Source organism: Caretta caretta, chromosome 4 (genome assembly GCF_965140235.1).
Source record: "Caretta caretta isolate rCarCar2 chromosome 4, rCarCar1.hap1, whole genome shotgun sequence".
Lineage (NCBI taxonomy): Eukaryota > Metazoa > Chordata > Testudines > Cheloniidae > Caretta > Caretta caretta.
In genome coordinates, this window is record NC_134209.1 from 46,831,414 (window position 1) to 46,854,715 (window position 23,302).

The window sequence follows — 23,302 nt, forward strand, 5'->3', positions numbered from 1 at the left end:
GTACTCAGAGGAGTTAAAAATGAATAAAAGGCTGTGATCCCATTCACTGAATGGGCACAAGACCTGCATTCGATTGCCAGCATGCATAGGAAAATTACTAGCCCGGATACTTTTCCAGGGGTAATCATTTTTTGTCAAGGTCCAAATTTCTTGGTCAAGGAATAGTCAAGGTCCAGACTCCAGAGAAAATAATACAAAAACAATAACAATAATAAGTAAATAAAAATATTTTTATGGCTCGTTGAAAAGCATCTGTTGGTCTGGATTTGGCTGCTCTGCCTACTGACTACCCCTGGTTTAGAAGATAGGCTTTCAAAGCACAGAGTGGTGACTTGATTTACAACTGTCTTTTTTTTTTTTTTTTAAAGAGAATATCAGAGATTCAGCAATGCACTGTAGGATACAAAGGGTAAACTGGTGAACTCTATGATCATCTGAAGCTATTATTAAACTTGATCACACTTATAATAGGGTCCACAGTGGGCTGGATGGAGTAGTGGTTAATACCCAGCCAGCCACGGGGGCAGTGGGAGGGGAACTAGGGCCTGCCGACTCCACCATACTCTGACCCAGGGTCCAGGGAAGGTCAGCAGGGTTTGGCCTCCAAGGGGGGCCCTCTGAGTTACCCTCTCTGGTTTACTTCCTACCTCAGCTTTCCTCCCTCAGCTTCTGGTCCTAGATAAAGAAAAAGAAACGAAGCCATCAGCCACAACTGGGCTCAGCGTATAATCCTGTTCCTTCAGGGAGGCTTCTCCAATCTGTTTGTGAGGAGTCTTTAGGGTAGGTCTGTCCTCTTCCCCAGCTTCCCCCTTCAAAGCTGGGTTGCTGCCTTTTCAACCATGTCTCCAGTTGGAGCATGCTCTTTGGAGGGGTGGTGCTACCTGGGTACAGTACTGTTCTTTAAGCCCTTCCAGCCCAGTGTGAGATTTGTATACCCCGTCATACCCGCCCCCCATCAAATATGAATAAAAATGCTATCTTGGTGAAAATTGGTGCCCCCCTCAAGTAAGTTTTTTGGTTACCCAACAAATGCTTTATTGTTTAATTTGCTAAACAACTTTTCAGTTAGTTTCATAAGTGCAGCAAGCTTTATGATCAACCAAATCTTGGGTAGTAAAGTTGCTAAATAGTAACAAGGTATCAGATTAATTAGAATTTAACTAACTAATTTAGGGGAATGATAAAGGTGAGTATTTACTCTTAGGAATAATACTACCGACACGAGAGGGATTTCACATGTAATTAACTGCTCCATAGTGTGAGTAATATTTCACATTATGGCCCTTATAGAGGAGTAAAGGAATCTGCATAAAGACCCCACATCTCACCCAAACTTGAGAAGAACCTGAACTGAAACAACTGCTCTTGTTGTTTTTTTCCAACCTAAATGGAAACAGAAAGGACCAAAAGTCCACTGGTAAACCTGTAACAATTTTTCCCTTTCAACCCCTTGTTTCAGACATGCATGCAGGGGTGAAGGACTGGGAAATCTATTCACTTCTCAAAACCACCACCCAGGAAGGAAGTTTGAAAGGGAAAAAACAAATTTATATCAAGTGCATATGCTAAATATATTTACACATTAGTCCAAAAATATATTGAGTATCTATATTAGCATAGTGTTCATCTGTTGTAATTTGAAGTGGGGTAAAGATCTGGTAGTGAGGTTCTGCAGGAGATCTTCAAGGATTTTTTTTTAAATTAAATTATCTTTCATTTGGTGCAGTGTGGTCCAAATCAATATATTATTTTTATGAGCTCCAAGGATGAGTCATGTCTGGCAGGGATGATTTAGTAGTATGCAGAGAAAGAGCAAACTCCATTAAAGCAGAGAAATCAGACCAACCTTCCCATCAGTTTGGTGGCAGAATTTTAACCAGGGGTAACCAGAAGTCCCAGACAGCTCCTTCCAGAACTTCACTAGTGTGGAAGATTGCACTGACTACATCCATGGTATACAGTACCTATTCTGCAGATAAAGAGCCTGATGCAAAGCCCATTAAAGTCAATATAAAGATTTGAAGTCAATGGACTTTGGATCAAACCCAGTTAAAGGAACTCTGTTTCAAGAACTGCCAATCTATCACCTTTCACAAGTACTATACTCACCCAAAGGTTCAAAACAATAAAGAGGACTTTGAGAGTGGTTGTGAATGTTCATTTAGAAACAGAAAATAACATAATCCTAATGGTAAGAGAAGGAGCAGTGGTGGTAGCAACAACTGGAAGGCTTGCTCTGGGAGATGGATAAGGCCCTTAGTGACTCTTACTCCAATTCAATTTTATAGAAAAAAATTAAGAATAAAGAAAAACTTGCACTGTTCCTGCTAAAAGAGTGAACAATACCATATACAGTGAGACAACTGATTAGCTGTGTCAACAGAACTCAATCAAGGCTGTTCCCTAACCCTGTCCTGAGTATGAGGTTCTATGCAAAAGAAACATGCAATGTAAATCATCAGTTGTCTTGGTAGCCTGGCAGTGCTCTCAGTACACACACACCCCACCCCCACCCCCACCCAAGTGGAAATAGAATTTTACACAATTTGCATAGGGGTCTATTCGTCCCACAGTTGGGATCTCTTCTCCCCTGGATGTGTGGCATAATTCACACTAATGCTAATTGGAGTGAATCACACACATCTAGGAAAGAAAAGACCCTAAAGAGCATAAATTAATGTAAGCAAGTCACATTGGTATGAACAGGAGCTACAGTACATCTGCAAACATCAGTAGAGGACACCTCTGTACCTTTGTTTTCATACAGCAAGGATTAAACAGTGCTGTTTATGAAAACAATGAGCACAACCATTTTGTTGCTACAGTTCTGACGAACACAAGGCTTTCTACAAAACCTGAGATGCTATGATATATGCTATCAATTATATGCGATTGGGATGATTATGATTCAAATTTTATTCCACAAAGATATGATACATACATGGATTATATTAGGTATCCAATTTTGCATCATTTCTACAAACATGCTGTATTTATGTAATTATATGCTAAAGTGTTTTTCAGTGTCTTTTTCATAGTTCCTCTAACAAGCAAACACCAATTTATACTGTACTGCACCTGTTTTTAGGTTGTAGGAACAGCAGAGAATGATACACAAGCAAAAGGAAAGCTCATTAACTAATCTAGGGGTATGAAAGTTTCCCAGATTGAACACTGCACACTTCTATTATACACTAGTGTCAGTTTCAAGTACATATCACATTCAAGTGCATATTTTTTTTTATTCAACTGAATTTACAATTGATAAATGGAACAGTATAGTAGACACTGATGCCTGGCATTTTCAGGGAGTTCAGAAGACACAATGGATTTGACAGTGTTAGTTCATAACTGCCAATTCAAAACCTATTTAGAACCACTAAATCTATAAACTTCTTCTTACTCTGGATAAGAAAAGAGCTCTCCATTAGTTCACTTATTAATGTGCTGTTTGTAAAGCAGGACATCAAAACTCTATTTATTAAAAAAGGTTCTAACTCAATATGAAGGTTTTGTTCTGTGCTCTCTCCAAGACATCCTGTGATAAGACTGGCTGTTGCTTTTACTGTTGTCAGTTGCTGCATGTTTTATAGGGCACTACAGTGGCCTGACTTGAATGATGGTGGGGGTTGTGGTATATCTTTCTTCAGCTCCCACATGATTAAATGATGTTTCTTCCAGTCTGAATAAGGACGATATGGAACATATACATACTTAACGCAGATTTAGGGAAGTGCATGCCAGTATTTCACTGGCAAGGCAAAGTTCAGTAAAATATCAGCTTTTGATGAAGTCATGATAGAAAATAATCAGAGGGAAAAAAATCAAACATTAACTGTACAGATATAAACCCATTCTTTTCAAATGTCACCCAATATTATATATTGTACTTTCAAGTTATTGGAACTTACTGTGGTCAAACAAGCTCATATACTAAAGGAAATCAGAAAAAAGCCCCCAAACAAACAAAAAGCCCCACCCCTTTTTTCTTTTGAAAGCCTGTAGCTTTTAACTTTATCCTGATTTCAAATAGTCTGATCAACAAAGATATGTAGTCTAGTTAGAATATATTGGGAGTAGACTGCATGGAAAAATAATGTATCTGCTGTATCACCTTTTTCACCTTTAATTAACAATGAGAAAAATGAATACAGGACATTCCTCAAACAGCAGAAATACAATAAATCACACTATATTCATATCTGACAATTTAATGCATAATATAGCATAATGCCTCATAGAGACTAAGTTATGTAAAAGGTTTTTACCCTGCTACAGGCTCCTATACTGTGGCCCTCACTATGGCATCAGAGTGCCTTTAAAGAAAGGTATTTAGACAAAATTACAAGAAATCACACACACAAACAGTGGTTTGGAACAGACCAGGCATGTGGAAAGGAGAGATGCACCAATAGGCTGAACAAGTTAAACTGATTACCCATTATGTAAAAGTGAAAGGAGAGGAAAAGAGGCTGAGGAGTGAAGCGGGGAAAATGGACAGACAGGAGAGCAGGTCTGAGAAGTAGGGTGAAATTAGTTAACAGGGAAATCTGAAAATATTAAGGGCATTTTAAAATTAGTTTTGGAGATATGTTGGAATAGAATTAAGATGACCCAGGAATTGGGTAATAATAAAGCTTTCACTTCCTGGAATGAGACTAGTTTGGCTGTAGAGTGCTGAACTGTCTGAAGTTTAGCAAACAGCAGTTTAGGAAAATCATAGATTTCCTAAGGAAGGAATTGAGTGATGCATGGGTAAAGATTACAGTGAATGCATGGTATCATGAAGGACAAGTTCTAGCAATGTTCCAGAAGCAGTGATAAGCCAAAGTTACAGATGAGGGAGATGTGGGAAGACAAGATTTTCTGAGTTAGAGAGTCATGGTGGATTCAGAGAGATAGGACTAAGAGTAGGACTTTTTATTCTGACATGTAGGTCACACACACATTGTACATAAAAAGTCTTAATAAAGGTGCCTCACTTCTCTAAATCTGAGTCTCTTTGACTCAGACTCCAACTTTGCTCCCAAGGGCCATAGGGTAAAATTTTCACATATGGGCATCTAATTTTAGAGTCTTAAATCTATTTTAGACATCTAAATAAAAGTGGTCTGATATTAAAGGCAAGAAATGAAGTTTCTTTAACTGTAACATACCAATTTGAAAAGGAGTACTTGTGGCACCTTAGAGACTAACAAATTTATTTGAGCATAGGCTTTTGTGAGCTACCGCTCACTTCATCGGATGCATTCAGTGGAAAATACAGTGGGGAGATTTATATACACAGAGAACATGAAACAATAGGTGTTACCATACACACTGTAATGAGAGACTGCTGAATTGGAATTAATTTGCAAACTGGATACAATTAACTTAGGCTTGAATAAAGACTGGGATTGGATGGGTCATTACACAAAGTAAAACTATTTCTCCATGTTTACCCCCCCCCCCCTACTGTTCCTCAGACGTTCTTGTCAACTGCTGGAAATGGCCCACCTTGATTATCACTACAAAAGTTCCCCCCCCCCCACTCTCCTGCTGATAGTAGCTCACCTTACCTGATCACTCTCCTTACAGTGTGTATGGTAACACCCATTGTTTCATGTTCTCTGTGTATATAAATCTCTCCACTGTATTTTCCACTGAATGTATCCGATGAAGTGAGCTGTAGCTCACAAAAGCTTATACTCAAACAAATTTGTTAGTCTCTAAGGTGCCACAAGTACTCCTTTTCTTTTTGCGGATACAGACTAACACGGCACCCTGAAACATACCAATTTGAGCTATTGATGTGCCACACCTATGAAAATTAGGTATCACACAAGAGGTATCACTTCCTGTGTGGAAGAAGGAATAGTAGATGGGGAAAGAGAAGATAATGATGAAAAGAATGACTAGTATGTAATTTTCACTTGTCCTACATCTTAGTTCTCACATCTTAAAAACAGAACCAATGAGAACAGAGAGTGAGATGGGGCCTGATCCATTGCCCATTGAAGTCAATGGAAAAAATCCCATGAAATTCCACAGGTTTTGGATGTGGCCCAGAGTGAACAGTGAGTTAGAGGAGCTTACTTTAGTGTGCTTCTTGAAGAACCTTCTGGACAAAAGAAGTATCATTATAAAAAGTCAGTTCAAACTGATAATGATGTACAAGATGTACAAGTGGGGATGATCACTTACTTTATGGCTATCCAAACAGATGATTTAGCTCTCAGAACCCATGAAGTTTCTCTGCATCTGACAGAGTGACAATTTACAACCTTAGGCTGTGGATATATGGCCTGATTATAAAAAAACAACAGTCCTTAGCCCAAAAGTATTGGTAGTCTTCAAGGCTGCTCTACCATTTTTGCAACCCATGAAACAAAGTTGCTGCATTCTCTGAAAACTCTGGGCATAGGCAAGGGAAAGCATTAGTGCTCCTTTAATATTCAAGTGATGGAGTTTCCACTGCTGAGAGGACACTGATTCTGGCTACAACCATGGGAGAACAATGGGCTGATATATATGGAACTCAGTATTCACCCTTTGGAATGAATTGTGATGGGACCCAAAGCATGTCCTTGCTCAGGAAAGAAATTAAGGGGAGGTGATTTAATAACTAGGTTCAAAGTTTCTCTTATCCAACCCCAGTGAAGCTGATGGGGTTCAAAAGGGTGTAATTCAGAGCAGAAGTTGACTCTAAAGCAGCGGTTCTCTAACTGTGGGTCAGGACCCCAGAGTGGGTCACGACTCCATTTTAATGGAGTCACCAGGGCTGGCGTTAGATTTGCTGTGACCCAGGATTGAAGCCCAAGCCACACCGCCCAGGGCCAAAGCCAAAGCCTGAGGGCTTCAGCTCTGGGTGCCAGAGCTCAGGTTACAGGCCCCCCACCTGAGGCTGAAGCCCTTGGGCTTTGACTTTGGCCCACTTGCATGGGGCGATGGGGCCCAGGCTTTGGGAAGGGCTCCAGTGAGCTCAGGCTTCAGTCCCCCCTCCTGGGGTCATGTAGTAACTTTTGTTGTCAAAAGGGGGTTGCAGTGCAATGAAGTTTGAGAAACCCTGCTCTAAAGAACTAAACAGAAAAAAAACCTCAACTCATGGCAGAGGTTCCTGCCTCCAAAACCTAAAGGAATTTAAAGGATATTCCTCTCAATGCCTGAATTCACACAATTTTGCATCCTTGATTCTTGGTAAGTGGAGCCATATGTATATGATAAAACTTCAGGGAGACATGTTCCCTAGTTGTTGTGGGGAGGTCCAGGTACCATTGTGGGGAGGTGGCAAGTTGGAGGGGGGGATGCTTTGAATGGTAAGTGGCATGGCTTGGAGATGTATTGTGTATTAATGAGGGTTTATTAGCAAAGCTTGGGCTGGCTTTATTAGTCAAGAGAAGTGAAGTCAGAAGATAGTTATGCAAGTCATCCCAAATGAGTGACAGTGACACTTTCTACCATATCAAAGTGTATTTTTTACAAACTACATATAAAAAGTATCAGAAAAATGAAATGTTACTACCTGAGGACGTGTCTACACTACCACGCGGAGTCGAGCTAAGATACGCAATTTCAGCTATGTGAATAGCGTAGCTACAGTCAACGTACTTAGATCTACTTACCGCGGTGACTTCACTGCGGTAAGTCAACAGCTGACGCTCTCCCGTCGACTCCGCCTGCGCATCTCACCCTGGTGGAGTACCAGAGTTGACGGGAGAGGGCTTAGCGGTCGATTTATCACGTTTATAATAGACTAGTCGTGATAAATCGACTGCTGTTCGATCCATCACTGCCCACCAATCCGGTGAGTAGTGTAGACAAGCCCTGAACAAAATGAAAACTGAAATCTTCTATAATTATAATGTTATTTCCCCCCCCCAACATTATCCTGCAGCCCCATTGTGATGGATTAATGACCATACCCACATTCTGTGTCCTCCTCCCACAATGCTCATGCTTCCATTTTTTTCTCTTCATTTCCTCTCTTCTTTCCCCTTCTACATGTGTTCATGCAAAACTCCCCACAAAGAGCAAGTTATATGCTGCGTGGAGTGGGGGTTTCTGTGGGTAGCATCACAGGATTAGGTTGTCTGTTCTTTAGCAGCTTGATCTGAATATCCTATGCATGTGAACCTGTTCCTATAGTTTGCCCTATTAGGGGGATGCAGTGGGAGCAGAGATGAAAGATGTGCAGCTTTCAAGGATCCAAAGGAGTGAGAGTGTGTGTTTGTGTGTGGGGGAAAGCACGGGGGGAGAGGAAGAACAGGAAGGAGAACCAGGATCATGCAGTTTTCTCCATCACCATTGTTTTCCTTTGCCCCTGTTAGTCTATTCAGTGTCCCCTTATTCCCAAAGGCCTAGCACTGGGGTTGGAAAACAGATACTGTTTGGAAATATATGTATACATTTGCTTCTGATTTGTATCACCTGGGATCCACATTACTCCTTACAATACAGTTTTTGCTTATTTCCTTTTAAGTGCTCACCACCTCTGGGCAAAAGTAGTTGATTTATCGGAACTGAATTAACTATATAGGTTATTCTGTCCCATTCACCTCCAATACTGATAGCAAAGGTACACAGCAAAGGGTAGCAAACAAGGTACATACGGGATTCAGGAGGATTGTGAGGAAGAGTTCACCTCCTCGGATGCTTTTGTCCAATTCTTGAGGGCCCCCAGGATACTCCTTGTAGAAAATTGTGTGGGTGAAAAGGCCACAGGTCTGTCGAGGAAGTACCTGAGAACAAAGTAAAAAAAAAAAAAAAAAGATAGTGTCATGACCCTATTTCTGCAAGCTCCACCCCAAAAATTTCTTCCGAGTCTGCATTCTGAAATGCTCACAGATGGATTCTTTTGTTCCAGCAGCTGTCTTATTGTAAATAAGCACGATTATGCAGATGTTGAGATCTCTAGCTGCCAGTTGAAAGGCTGCAGTACATGTGTGTTCCACAGCCTTTGTCCAGGCCATTGCATATGTTTCACAAAGTAATAATTCAGGGTTTGTTCTTAGGGATTTTTAAAAGGAAGAAAAGAGCTTCTATTCTTTTAGCAAGGATAGTTTGTTAAAAGACAAATAGCGCTTCTCAGCCATCTTCACTATCTTAGGCTATTAATCTTCTTGCTGGTAAGATATAGCGCACAATTGGTATTCTAGGTTACAGACCCAAAAAGAACTAGTTTATTCTTTCCTTTGCCCTGAAAATCAAATTAGACCCCACTAGTGAAATATGTACTGGGGCTGATAGGACTGTTGAATGAGTATATCCCGAGGTCAGCTCTACATACAATCATAAATCAGGAGATTGTTTGTTAGGATTCTGAAAACCAGCAGATGGAAAAAAAAACCCACCAAAAACCTAAAATTTCCACTACTTAGAGCTATTTCATTAACTCTTTAATCACAAGCACATCAGACCTCTGAAGAAAAGCACTAAGAACTGTGATACTGTTCAGTACTTACACAGACATTACTCAATTTTGACTTAGGTTTTTTGCCAGTTTACCATTTGTGCTCTCTTTTGTATTCTGTCCAAATGAACAAAAAACAAAATAATTTACGGTTTCTATTCAGCAAAGCACTTAAGCATACATTTAATATATTTATTAATATATACGTTTGACAAATATTAGATACATGCTCTTAAATGCATGTCCATGGCTTTTGTTAAAGTCAACAGGAACTTTACCTATGTATACCATGCCAGAACTTGACCCGTCAAGATTTCCATTCTGTGTCCTGTGCAAATTCCAACTTGTGTAATTTACCTTCTATCTACCTAAATTCTCTTTACCGTTTCAATTGAACATGATTCTTCTACATTTTTGCTCTAAACTGTGGTGTAGTGTTGCATCTGGCTGTTCATCAGCTGCTTTGTTCCATTCTAGGAGCAGCTGCATATTAAAGTGATAGGCCAAGTGATTCCTACATGTTATCTTGGCTTTTAATGCATCTGCTACTGAAAGGAAGATGTAGAAAGCTTTCTCTCTCCTCACCGCAATGCGCAGCCTGTGAAACTTTCACAGGCATAGTTTCAGACCCTGTGCTCTGGGACTTGCATAGGTATATCTAAACACAAAATCTGGCCCAACCAAAGTATCCTGTGGACTGGAGAATCATATTGTACCTTTGTTTCTCTTCCCTTTTGGCGGGTCCCAGACCCTTTATGCATTGTAGTGAGTCAGACCCTTGGATATGGGACTAGGGCATTTTAATGAATTGCAAAGGTATGCAATTATAGTCCAGGATTGGTTATTTACTGGTACATTTTATTTCTGATAATCACATTGGAAAGTGACCAACTCCCCCACCCAAAAAAAACCAACAACCCCCCCCAACAAAAAAACCAACACCCACCCCAAAACACCGTCTTTGCTCTTCTTTCTTTTGGAAACTGGCTGCACACTGGTAAAACTGTTTTAGTATCCTTACAAATCCACTATCTTCAAGGATTTCAGTGCCCATTGTAAAGCTTGGTGCATTTGTGAAATAGATTTTTTAGTCATTCTTAAAGAAGTATTGCAATGAAGTAATGGAAATGCCATGTACCATGATGCCATTGTGGATGAAGCCCCGTCTGTACCGTGCAGGTTTTAAATGTGGATACTCTTCTGTGCTTGTGACTTTGATACCCCAGACCTTCTTCCAGGCCTCATAAAGCTGAACATGTACAGGGTAGACCCCGGAGTGGTGCGGAGCCACTGCATAACCCATGTCAGTCGGAATACCATGCTCCTGAAACAAAGCAAAAGAAACAACACATTTAGTATACAAGGATAATATGTAATGCCATCAAGTTTATTCTTATTCTACCAACCAGTAGCTTTAAAGAAACTGTTGCTTTTGGGCAATCATGTATGTGTGTGTGTTTTGTATATATAACACTCACACTAAAAATAAGAGACACAAGGTGCAAAATAATTGGTTTATAGTATCGAGGGGAAAATAATCCTGTTGGATAATATTGAGCTACCATTGTTTAGAACAGATTTGACTGCCTGTGTATTATGCGTTATGTGTATTTATAAAATATGCCCTATCTGGTTGGATGTTTTTTTTAAAGTAATTTTCAAAGGGCTGGGAAATTATGCTGTTTCATTTAGTTAAATTTCAAATTGTCTTTGATCAACAAACAAAGAGAAACGTGTTGACATGACAATTACCATTTGTTTATATTTTATATTACAAAAAGCAGAGGAATATTTCCATGGCTTTAGGTAGAGTAAATGCTATGTGTTGTATATCAGCATGCACACTGCCCTGTTATCCTTTAGGCTGCTTTGCTTTTGTTGTTAAACTTCTATTCTATTAGAATTGAGGATGACAATATTTTCTTAAAAGGGATAAAATAGTTTCCAGGGGGTGGGTTTATTTTCCCTGATCAATCTGTTGAATTTTACCCCAGGTAGTGCATGGTACTCACTAAATCTTTGGGGGACCCAAAATAAGAATATATTTAAGAAAATGTACTTTTTTACACTGTGTGTGCACCAATATGGAAAAATCAGCTAGAGGGTTTCCATGACCACCATTTAATATGCTATAAAATTTAACTTTTGTAAGTGCTCTCAAATCTGAACAGTTAATTGGATTGCTTTGAAATTGGTGCACATTAGTGATTCAAATTTGTGGTCATTTTGCTGATGGGTTCCCAAATTACAGGCCCCCTCAAAAAACTCCCAAAACCTGGTTTCCTTCGGCTGTCTTGTACTATTAAACTGAAAGGTACTAATGACTGGCTGAACCACAGACCTCTTGACTGCTGTGAATTCTTCCTTCAATTAACATATCTAAGGATGAGTTGATCACAAACTCTCTGCCCACCCAAGAAAAAAGGAGTTTTGGACTAAGTAACTGGAGGCTGCTACAATTTTGGACTAAGTAACTGCACTCATGAGTGGCAATTTTTTTTGTGGGGGGGAGAGGAGGAAATGTAATCAAATCCTCTGGGGGGAAAAGTAGACATGTGAGACAAAGGTACGTATTAGGAGTGGGAGAACAGGGAAAGAGGGGTTTGGAGATTAATGGGGATGGATGGCAAGAGAAGTTGGGGAGTCAAGTGTGGGAGGCATAGCACCCCACATCTCTGCCAGTACACCCAACCCACACTCCAACCTTCCTGCACCCCCAGCTCTGCCAGCGCACCCTCTACTGTAACATAGTTGTTTTTCACTCTGGGCTCTGGATATGTGTCTGGTTATAGAAGGAGGGAAATAAAGGCAATATAAATGTTTGTATACCAGGGAGTGAAAACTTCAGGGAGACATGTTCCCTAGTTGTTGTGGGGAGGTCTAGGTACCATTGTGGGGAGGTGGCAAGTTGGAGGGGGGGATGCTTTGAATGGTAAGTGGCATGGCTTGGAGATGCTCCAAAGCAAGGCTGGTGGGGCACAGCTGGTGTGTGTCTGGGGGGAGGTTGGCTCAGAATACTAATTGTGGGACATATGTACAACTGCCTAAATGACTACTGACGCCTAATGACAACAACAAAACTTTTTCCTGTTTTAAGACAAAACCAAAAAAACCTAGGAAATTCAATGGGAAAAACCAAATTTAACCTAGGGTTAAGATTGTTCGATAGTATGTTGTTCTCTTGCAGAACAGTGAGTTGAACAACATTCAAACTAAAAGGACAAAAAAGAAACAAATAAAAAAGGTTGCCTATGCTACATTCCTTCTGTTTTCCTGGCTGTGATTATGTGATAAGGGGATCTGTGCTTGCACCCTCTGATATATATGAGCAATGGGAAAAGCTCCACATGTACCTTCTGGTTCTAGTATGCATAATTTCAATACAGAATTGTGTACATTATATAATTAGCAGGGCAGGAGTTTTATTACAGAGGGCATTGTCAGTAACAAGCTGGGATATGAGAGGAGTCTAAGAATTTATTTTCCTCATGCACTGTGGTCAGCGTCAGGTGTACTGAATGGTGGAGGCAATTAGTGCTGCTTGGTAGAGGTGTGTTTGTGAGATCTCGGAGTCGGCCCACAACATTTTGGCACCTGAGGCGGGGAGCTCAAATGACGCCCCATGCCCCCTCACTTGGGCCAAACTTTGAAAAGTCTCAATTCTGCCTTCTTCCTGTTCTACTCCTCTCATAGTATGGCTCTGCCACCTACCCCAATAAAGGAGAACTAACAACTTAAAATGCTTTGTTCAAAAATTTTAAGTAACACTTAACTTTCAAACGCCTGAACCGCACATGTAACTTTTCTTATCTGCGTAGTAAACCCTGGCATTTTTATCTGTTTGAATAATCAAAGTGGTGCTTTCCGTGCCTTGGTTGCAAAGATTTGAACTGCTCCCTGCTGAACATCCACATTCTGGGCCAGCTCATGCTCTACTGAGATTGTTGCAAGGCTGACCAGCCTCTCCTGTGTCATTGTGGAGCGTAGATGTGTTTTTATTATGTTCAGCTTGGAGAAGCTGCGTTCACCACTGGCAACTGTTACAGGAAGTGTTAGAAGCATGCACAGAGCAACAAAAGCATTTGGAAAGAGGGTGGTCACCTTATTTGTGCACATATATTCCAGAACAGCTTTTGGAGTTGATCCTGCTGAAATGTATCTTGAAAGGGCTTTCAGTTCTTCACCTAAATCACTCACATCAATATTGCGCTTGTCATCATGTGTCAACACTGTCTCTAGTGCCCTGCTTTGCTGGTGTAGGTCTTCTTCAGGTATAGTGAGGAGTTTTGGAATATCATACAACATCCCAAATATACTGCTGTGTTCCTTGAGCTACATGAAACATTCTTCAACTGACTGTATTGCACAATCTAGCACCTGGTTAAAGAATTCAACTTTGAATTGTTGTTTGGGGTCTCTTATGGGATTATCCTGTGCCTCGTAAGCAAAATGTCTTCTTCAGTGACTCTTGTTTGTTCTTGAATGGGTGGAAAAATAGCTTCAGTGTGAAGTTCCTCTACCAACTTCTGTGCACTCCTCAGAAAGTTTTGAAATCCCTCATCTGACTGGCAAGACTGTAGGTATGACTTTGCTTTGTCCAGTTGTTCCATTGCTCCAGATATATCAAGGTCAACACCTTGGAGTCTCTTGCTTACAATATTTATTTCAAACAGTATGTCATGTCACAACATTAAGCCACACAGCAATTTGAAGTTATGTATGTTTCTGGTGATTCCATTTCCCTCTGCCACTGTTCTCCCACGAACAGTTCCTGTCATAGCATTCAGAGTGGTAGCCGTGTTAGTCTGTATCAGCAAAAAGAACGAGGAGTACTTGTGGCACCTTAGAGATTTAACAAATTTATTTGGGCATAAGCTTTCGTGGTCTAAAGCTCACTTCATCAGATGCATGCAGTGGAAAATACAGTAGGAAGGTATATATATATACAAAGAAAAAATGGGTGTTGCCATACCAACGCCAATGAGACTGATCAATTAAGGTGGGCTATTATCAGCAGGAGAAAAAAACTTCTGCAGTGATAATCAGGATGGCCCATTTCAAACAGTTGCCAAGAAGGTGTGAGTAACTGTAGGGAAAAAAATAGCATGGGGAAATAGTTTTTAGTTTGTGTAATGACCCATCCACTCCCAGTCTTTATTCAAGCCTAATTTAATTGTGTCCAGTTTGCAAATTAATGCCAGTTCTGCAGTTTCTCGTTGGAGCCTGTTTTTGAAGCTTTTCTGTTGCAAAATTGCCACCTTTAAGTCTGTTACTTAAGTGACCAGAGAGGTTGAAGTGTTCTCCGACTGGTTTTTGAATGTTATAATTCTTGACGTCTGATTTGTGTCCATTTATTCTTTTGCGTAGAGACTGTCCGGTTTGACCAATGTACATGGCAGAGGGGCATTACTGGAACATAATGGCATAGATTACATTGGTAGATGTTCAGGTAAACGAGCTTCAGCCACAGCACATGTGATTTGGCCCTATGATAGTGTCCCTTGAATAGATATGTGGACACAGTTGGAAAAGGGCTTTGTTGCAAGGATAGGTTCCTGGGTTAGTGGTTCTGTTGAGTGGTGTGTGGTTGCTGGTGATTATTTGCTTCAGATTGGGGGGCTGTCTGTAAGTGAGGGCCTGTCTCCCAAGATCTGTGAGAGTGAGGGATCGTCCTTCAGGATAGGTTGTAGGTCCCTGATGATGCACTGGAGAGGTTTTAATTGGGGGCTGAAGGTGACAGCTAGTGGCGTTCTGTTACTTTCTTTGTTGGGCCTGTCTCCTGGAGTAGGTGACTTCTGGGTATTCTTCTGGCTCTGTCAATCTGTTTCTTCACTTCAGCAGGTGGGTATTGTAGTTTTAAGAATGCTTGATAGAGATCTTGTAGCTGTTTGTCTCTGTCTGAGGGATTGGAGCAAATGTGGTTGTATCTTAGAGCTTGGCTGTAGACAATGGATTGTGTGATGTTGTCTGGATGAAAGCTGGAGGCATGTAGGTAAGTATAGCAGTCAGTAGGTTTCCGTTATAGGGTGGTGTTTATGTGACCATCGCTTATTAGCACTGTAGTGTCCAGGAAGTGGATCTCTTGTATGGACTGGTCCAGGCTGAGGTTGATGGTGGGATGGAAATTGTTGAAATCATGGTGGAATTCCTCAAGGCCTTCTTTTCCATGGGTCCAGATGATGAAGATGTCACCAATGTAGCACATGTAGAGTAGGGGAGTTAGGGGACAAGAGCTGAGGAAGCATTCTAAGTCAGCCATAAAAATGTTGGCATACTGTAGGGCCATGCGGGTACCCATAGCAGTGCTGCTGACTTGAAGGTATACGTTGTCCCCAAATGTGATATAGTTGTGGGTGAGGACAAAGTCACAAGGTTCAGCCACCAGGTTTGCCATGACATTATTGGGGATACTGTTCCTGATGGCTTGTAGTACATCTTTGTGTGGAATGTTGGTGTAGAGGGCTTCTACATCCATAGTGGCCAGGATGGTGTTTTCTGGAAGATCACCGATGGATTGTAGTTTCCTTAGGAAGTCAGTGGTGTCTCGAAGATAACTAGGAGTACTGGTAGCATAGGGCCTGAGGAGAGAGTCTACATAGCCAGACAATCCTGCTGTCAGAGTGCCAATGCCTGAGACGATGGAGCGTCCAGGATTTCCAGGTTTATGGATCTTGGGTAGCAGATAGAATACCCCTGGTCAGGGTTCTAGGGGTGTCTCTCTGCAGATTTGTTCTTGTGCTTTTTCAGGGAGTTTCTTGACCAAATGGTGTAGTTTCTTTTTGTAACCCTCAGTGGGATCAGAGGGTAATGGCCTGTAGAATGTGGTGTTAGAGAGCTGCCTAGCAGCTTCTTGTTCATATTCCGACCTATTCGTGGTGACAACAGCATCTCCTTTGTCAGCCTTTTTGATTATGATGTCAGAGTTGTTTCTGAGGCTGTGGATGGCATTGTGTTCTGCATGGCTGAGGTTATGGGGCAAATGATGCCGCTTTTCCACAATTTCAGCCCGTACACATTGGCGGAAGCACTCTACGTCGAAGTCCAGTCTGTTGCTTTGACCTTCAAGAGGGGTTCACGCAAAATCCTTCTTTTTGTAGTGTTGGTAGGAAGGTTTCTGTGGGTTAGTGTGTTGTTCAGAGTTGTGTTGGAAATATTGTATTCCTTGAGTTGGAGACATCAAAAGTAGGATTCTAGGTCACCGCAGATCTGTATCATGTTCGTGGGGTGAAGGGGCAGAAGGAGGGGCCCGAGATAGGACAGACTCTTCTGTCGGGCTGAGTATAGCTGGATAGATTGACAATATTGTTGGGTGAGTTAATGGAACCACTGTTGTGGCCCCTTGTGGCATGTAGTAGTTTGGATAGTTTAGTATCCTTTTCCCCTTGTAGAGAAGCAAAGTGTGTGTTGTAAATGGCTTGTCTAGTTTTTGTAAAGTCCAGCCATGAGGAAGTTTGTGTGGAAGGTTGTTTTTTTTCTGAGAGTATCCAGTTTTGAGAGCTCATTCTTAACCTACAGAAACCTTCCTACCAAAAGAAATGACATCATTTGTTCAAGGAACACCCTGAAAAAGCACAGGAACAAAGTACTCCTCATTCTTTTTGTCATAGCATTATCCTCCATAATGGCAACTATGGCATCATCTATCTTCCTAATTTGATGTTTGATAGGCTTTATCACCTCCACTCGACTTTCCCATCATGTGGCTGTCATAAATATAAAGGGAAGGGTAAACACCTTTAAATCCCTCCTGGCCAGAGGAAAAACCCTTTCACCTGTAAAGGGTTAAGAAGCTAAGATAACCTCACTGGCACCTGACCAGAATGACCAATGAGGAGACAAGATACTTTCAAAGCTGGAGGGGAGGGGGGAACAAAGGGTCTCTCTGTCTGTGTGATGCTTTTTCCGGGACCAGAGCAGGAATGCAGGTCAGAACTCCTGTAAAGAGTTAGTAAGCAATCTAGTTAGATATGTGTTAGATTCTGTTTTGTTTAAATGGCTGATAAAATAAGTTGTGCTGGATGGAATGTATATTCCTGTTTTTGTATCTTTTTGTAACTTAAGGTTTTGCCTAGAGGGATTCTCTATGTTTTGAATCTGATTACCCTGTAAGGTATTTACCATCCTGATTTTACAGAGGTGATTCTTTAACTTTTTCTTTAATTAAAATTCTTCTTTTAAGAACCCGATTGCTTTTTCATTGTTCTTAAGATCCAAGGGTTTGGGTCTGTGTTTACCTATGCAAATTAGTGAGGATTTTTATCAAGCCTTCCCCAGGAAAGGGGGTGTAGTGCTTGGGGGGATACTTTGGGGGGCGAGACGTTTCCAAGTGGGCACTTCCCCGTTCCTTGTGTAACACTTTGGTGGTGGCAGCTTTTAACCTAAGTTGGTAAGAATAAGCTTAGGGAGTCTTTCATGTAGGTCCCCACATCTGTAACCTAGAGTTCAGAGTGGGGAAGGAACCTTGGCAGTGGCAGTCAGTGGTTTCAGTGTCAGAGAGGATATTGCTTCAAAATTTGCCATCGATGAGTTGATGCAGAGAAAAATACATAGATGCTTTGAATTACATTTAAAAATTCAGCAGCCTCACTAGAAGCTGATGCTGCATCACTGACCACCAAGTTCAATGAATGAGAACTGCATGGGACAAAAAAAGCTCAAGGGTTTAACTTTCGGATCCGTGTCTGCACTCCTCTGTTCTTTCCTATCATGATGGCACCATTATCGTAGCCCTGACCTCTTATGTCAGCTATCACAATTCCTATATCTTCCAGCTTTTTAAGAAGCACATTTGTCATACCAGCTCCTGTAGTATCATCAATGTCAATAAATTCTAGAAAATGCTCTCTGACAGTCACCATTGCAGGGACATTTTCACTAGGTTCTGCTGTTGTTACAAAACACACCATTCAACTCATTTGTTCCATATTGCTGATGTCAGGTTTGAAGTCCAGAATAGCAGAGTAATATCTTGCTGACTTCAGATCTGCCACAATCTTCTGTTTGACTTCTGTTGCCAGTAACTGTGTGATCTCATTTTGAATCATTTTTCCAAGGTAGTGGTGTGTGTACATTTCTTGGGTGGTGACTTTTCTGGAGTACAGCATCAAACTCAGCCATCTGCTCCACAATTTTAAAGATGTTTCCATTGTTTGGCACATACAGCTGATCTGAAGTGCCTCACAGTGCTAGGTTGGGTAGCAAGCATTCTCACAATGGCAATGAGTCTTTTCAGAACATTTTGCCAGCGAAGAGATTCTGATGCAAGCTTCTCGTGATGCTGATCATGTATGGTGGCCTTTAACCTTAGTCTCATCTCAAGCTCTTTCTACCTATAGAATGCTCTCTGGTGATTTGCTGCCTTCTCATGGCATGCCAGATTTCTAGCCAGATTTTTCCAGTCCTTTGTTCCTGTAGAACCCGATGTGGCTGGAAATTAGCCTGGAAGAGTTTGCAACAAAAACAGTATGCAGCATTCTGGGGTTTTGAGTACATAAGGCATTGCCTCTCCACTTTGTCACCATTGGGGATTTCACGCCAGTAATGTGTTGGATGGAAACTTCTATTTTCATTGTCTTTGGGGAACATGAAGTTTTTCACTTGCTGTGGCCCATGCAGTACAAGGAAGTCCTCAGGCTGCTGCTCTAGTGGGTCCACAGTCCTGGACCATCGAGACTTCAGGAAATAAACTCAGCAGCAGCTGTTTCTTGCCCCTCCACCACACTCTTCTCTGATCTACGCTTTTCTTCAGGAATGTGCATGGTTACATCCATCTGAGATGGAGATATGGATGCTGCAGCAGCTGCCAGGTCACCTGCACTCTGACTAACTGGAAGATCAGGCATCTCCTCACCACGCACATCTTCACTGGGGCCGGAAGGCTCACCGTGAACATCTGTGTCTATGTATCTCAGGCCTAGTCTACTCTACGAGTTTATGTCGGATTTAGCAGCATTAAATCCGAATTAACCCTGCACCCGTCCACACAATGAAGCCATTTTTTCGACATAAAGGGCTCTTAAAACTGATTTCTGTACTCCTCCCCAATGAGGGGATTAGCGCTGAAATCGACATCACCGTTTCGAATTAGGGTTAGTGTGGATGCAATTCGAAGGTATTGGCCTCCAGGAGCTAACCTACAGTGCACCATTATGACCACTCTGGACAGCACTCTGAACTCTGATGCATTGGCCAGGTGTACAGGAAAAGTCGCAGGAACTTTTGAATCTCATTTCCTGTTTGGCCAGGTGAGCTCATCAGCACAGGTGACCATGCAGTCCCAGAATTGAAAAAGAGCTCCAGCATGGACCGAACAGGAGGTACTGGATCTGATTGCTGTATGGGAACTACATTCCAAAAGACAAAATACCAAAACATTTCAAAAAATCTCAGAGGGACAGATGCTACATCAGGGACGCAACACAGTGCCGCGTGCACTGTCTGCTGCCAAAAGGCAATAAACTGCTGCTGTGTAGCAATGCTGTACCACGTCTGCCAGCACCCAGGAGACATACGGTGATGGTTAGCTGAGCGGGCTCCATGCTTGCCGTGGTATGGTGTCTGCACAGGTAACTCAAGTAAAAAGGTGCAAAATGATTGTCTGCCCTTGCTTTCACGGAGGGAGGGAGGGAAGGGGGGCTTGATGATATGTACCCAGAACCACCCGCAACAATGTTTTAGCCCCAGCAGGCATTGGGATTTCTACCCAGAATTCAAATGGGTGGCGGAGACTGTGGGAACTGTGGGATAGCTACCCACAGTGCAAAGCTCCGGAAGTCGACAATTGCCTCAATACTGTGGACACACTCCACCCACTACATGCACTTAGAGCATTTGTGTGGGGACACACACAATCAACTGTATAAAAACACTTTCTACAAAACCAACTTCTATAAATTCGACCTAATTTCGTAGTGTAGACAAGGCCTAAGAAGAGCTCCTCCCTGCTTAGATAGAAAAGCTTCCTTTGCTTTCTTTCTTTTTCTGAATGCTGCCCCAGAGGGGCGTTTTCTTCTTTCACTCATGGCTGCTGTTCTGCACCAACTATACTGGCTCTCAACACTCAGTTGAAGGGGACAAATAAGCAGGTTATGAGCAGGGCCTGAGTGAGAGAAGATATCAGCATCTTAAGGGCCTAACTGGCTCCTACTACTTCAGTCGACTGCCTGTTCTCCTCAAGTGGGTTCAGGGAAGCAGCAGGAAACAGGAAGCTCCCTGAGAAGCTGGTGTTAATCAGTCCAGGCTCCTGGGGGTGCTAGAGAGGTACAGAAGAGGCTCCTCCTCCTCCTCTCTCTCCCTGCAGCTCCTGCTGCTTTCTGTTATTCCCTCTCACCTTTCCTCCTGCCTGCCTGTTATGTCTCTTGTGCCCTCCTTCCTCCAGCACATCACTCCACCATCTCTGAGCATCTAGAGCAGAGAGAATACATATGCACCGGCAGCAGACACAATTTTCTACACTCTGGGTCCTACTAGTGGCGCCCGCCCAAAGTCTGGCACCTGAGGTGGCCGCCTTAGTTCACCTCATGGTAAGGCCAGCCCTGCGAGATCTGTGGATTCCTTTGAGGTGTGTGACAGAGCTGTGACTGCGATATCAAGAGATCAATGTTTTCCACCCTCTCATGTGTTTGAGGAAGGGGAAGAGGTGCATGTGTACCTTGGGAATGTAGAATGTATCATTTCTATGCAGAATTGTGTATGTTATAGTCATAACAGGGCATAGGACTTTTATTACAAAGGCTATTATCAGCAGTGAGAAGGAATATGAGAGGATTCTAATGCTTTAATGATGGTTAAGTGAAAATGAGATGGTATTCTTTGAGTAAATGTTAGGAAGTTGTAACAGTCTGTGAAGTATTTCTTAAATTATACACGTGTGGTATCCTTTCTGGGGAGTTCGCTAAGTGTGTTAGTGTACACGAGGATCTGGAACCACCCCAATCTGATAATGCCAAAGGCCAGCGAGAGTATGTGCATACTGAAGCATTGTTCAAAAACCATAGAGAGGTGGTGGTGCTGGCAACCTTTTTTTTCCCCTCCTTAAAATTTTTGTTCATTAACAGTGTTAACTGGAAACCTGTGGGTGAGAATGAGAGTTGTAAAAGGAGGTGAAAAGCTTATACATTTTAGCAACTGTGGAATTGGCAGAGTAAAGGTATGTGTGTTAAGGTGGTGTAGTGGGGCATTGCTGAGAGAGCGCAGAATTCAGTTTGCATGGGCAACCTGAACTTTGCATTTCCTGGTTCTCACAGGGTGAGTTCTGCTCAACTCAATGTTCAACAAAGGGATGACATATGACCAAGCAACCTTAACTCTATGTTAAAATCGTTTTTTCCTTTGAATATATTGTGTTTCAGTGGCTTTTGTCACAATGGGAAGTCAAAATATGAAACAGCATTGGCTAATTATTAGCTTCTATATCACCCAACCAAACCACCTTGCTATAAGGTCCAATCTTGTATTTTTTGTGCACCTAAGATTCCCACTGCCTTTTTGTTTGGGTGCTCAGGAAGTAACAGGTTAGACCCAAAGATATACGTGTGTGTGTGTGTAAAAAAAAGACCTTTGGAACTCTTTATGCGATACAAAAACTATGTCACATTCTTTTACAATGCCGGCAGGATTCCAGAGCTCCTAATTACGTGCTTTCATAATTTAATTGAGTCACAATAGAATAGTTTTATCTTAGTTTAAATGACAATGTAAGTTGAAGCCACAGAAAAATTGTGAGGTGTTGCACAGTAGAAAAGGATCATTACCAAAACCTGGGAGATGAAGCATGAGTAGGGAAAGGGGATTTTGTCAATTTTTTGTAGTCCTGTGGAGTGAAGGGGAAATTCACAGAAATGACTTTGTCAATGGCTATAGTTAAGATTTAAAGAAAAATAGTAGCTTTACCAACTGAATAAACTAGTAGATCAATTTATAGGTAGACATGATAAAAAAATTAAAGTGGGTAAAAAGCAAGAAATATATTGATGAAGGGAAGTGTTATATTCTTCCTTAGTCTGTTGCAGATATTAAATTCAATATAAAATTAATTGTTCTTAAAAATAAAGACTTTATATTCAGTATCAGAAACAAACTGGACCAAAGGGAAAGGCTGATCTTTGATAACTTATTTCTTTAAAATAAATCTGGAGTTTTACATTGAACTTTGAAAGTCATCTAAGGATCAATGATTTTTCACAGTCTTTTATTGCACATTACAGTGTCTCTTATGGACTGGCATCACTAGCTGTTTTCACAGGTGATAAAAGCACTGGTATGTGTCATCTTGTAAACTGATTAGGCAAATCTTGACACTTTTGGACTTAGACTTGGTAAATGGTGACTATTCTCTAGAAAGCTTCTATTACAAGTGGAGTTTCCTACTAAAAAGGAAATGATAAAGCCTTATAATACAGTATTATTGTCCTGATGGACTCTAACATCCTAAATATTTTCAACCTTGAGTCCAATTAGTCAAAGCTATCCTTCACCTTGACTTGGCCCGGCTGTGCACTGTTTAATGTTTATATTTGACTGTAACTTTGCGTACAACCAGGTAACTTCCTAGTTTCAAAATATTAACAAATTCCTCATAGGAATTTGCCCATGGACCAATTTATCATATGTATTTTAAGAGCAATAATTTATTTGCAAGTGTCTGATGGGTAATACGTTACCACATTTTGGACCCCAGGGTTTTCATGGCACTATGGCAGAATAGAGACAATGCAGTCAATAGGCAACGACCAATATCAGGAGTCCAAAATATTGCTCCACATCTCCAAAAAGTCATGGTGATCAGGTCTTGGGGCACAGTCAAGTCCATTCATTCCATCATTGGCAGGAGAGATGAAGCTGTGCAATGGAGCGGTACATGCTCCTCTTTCTTAAAGCCCCTGCAACACATGATGTCCCAGGCTCCTGAGCTAA

The 23,302-nt window shown here is 41.5% G+C and overlaps 1 protein-coding gene across 2 annotated transcripts in view; it reads right to left on the minus strand.

Moving 5' to 3' along the window:
* Window positions 1-23,302, minus strand: part of NDST4 (N-deacetylase and N-sulfotransferase 4) — a 174,611-nt gene that overhangs the window by 70,791 nt on the left and 80,518 nt on the right. For both annotated transcript variants that reach the window (XR_007356276.2, XM_048847159.2), the window contains exons 6-7: window positions 10,527-10,712; window positions 8,589-8,717 (exon numbers count right to left, since the gene is read on the minus strand). Coding sequence is in view for 1 of the 2 variants with exons in the window: in XM_048847159.2 (XP_048703116.2) it covers window positions 8,589-8,717; window positions 10,527-10,712 (315 nt within the window). In the remaining variant the exon portion in view is untranslated. The remainder of the gene's footprint in view (window positions 1-8,588; window positions 8,718-10,526; window positions 10,713-23,302) is intronic.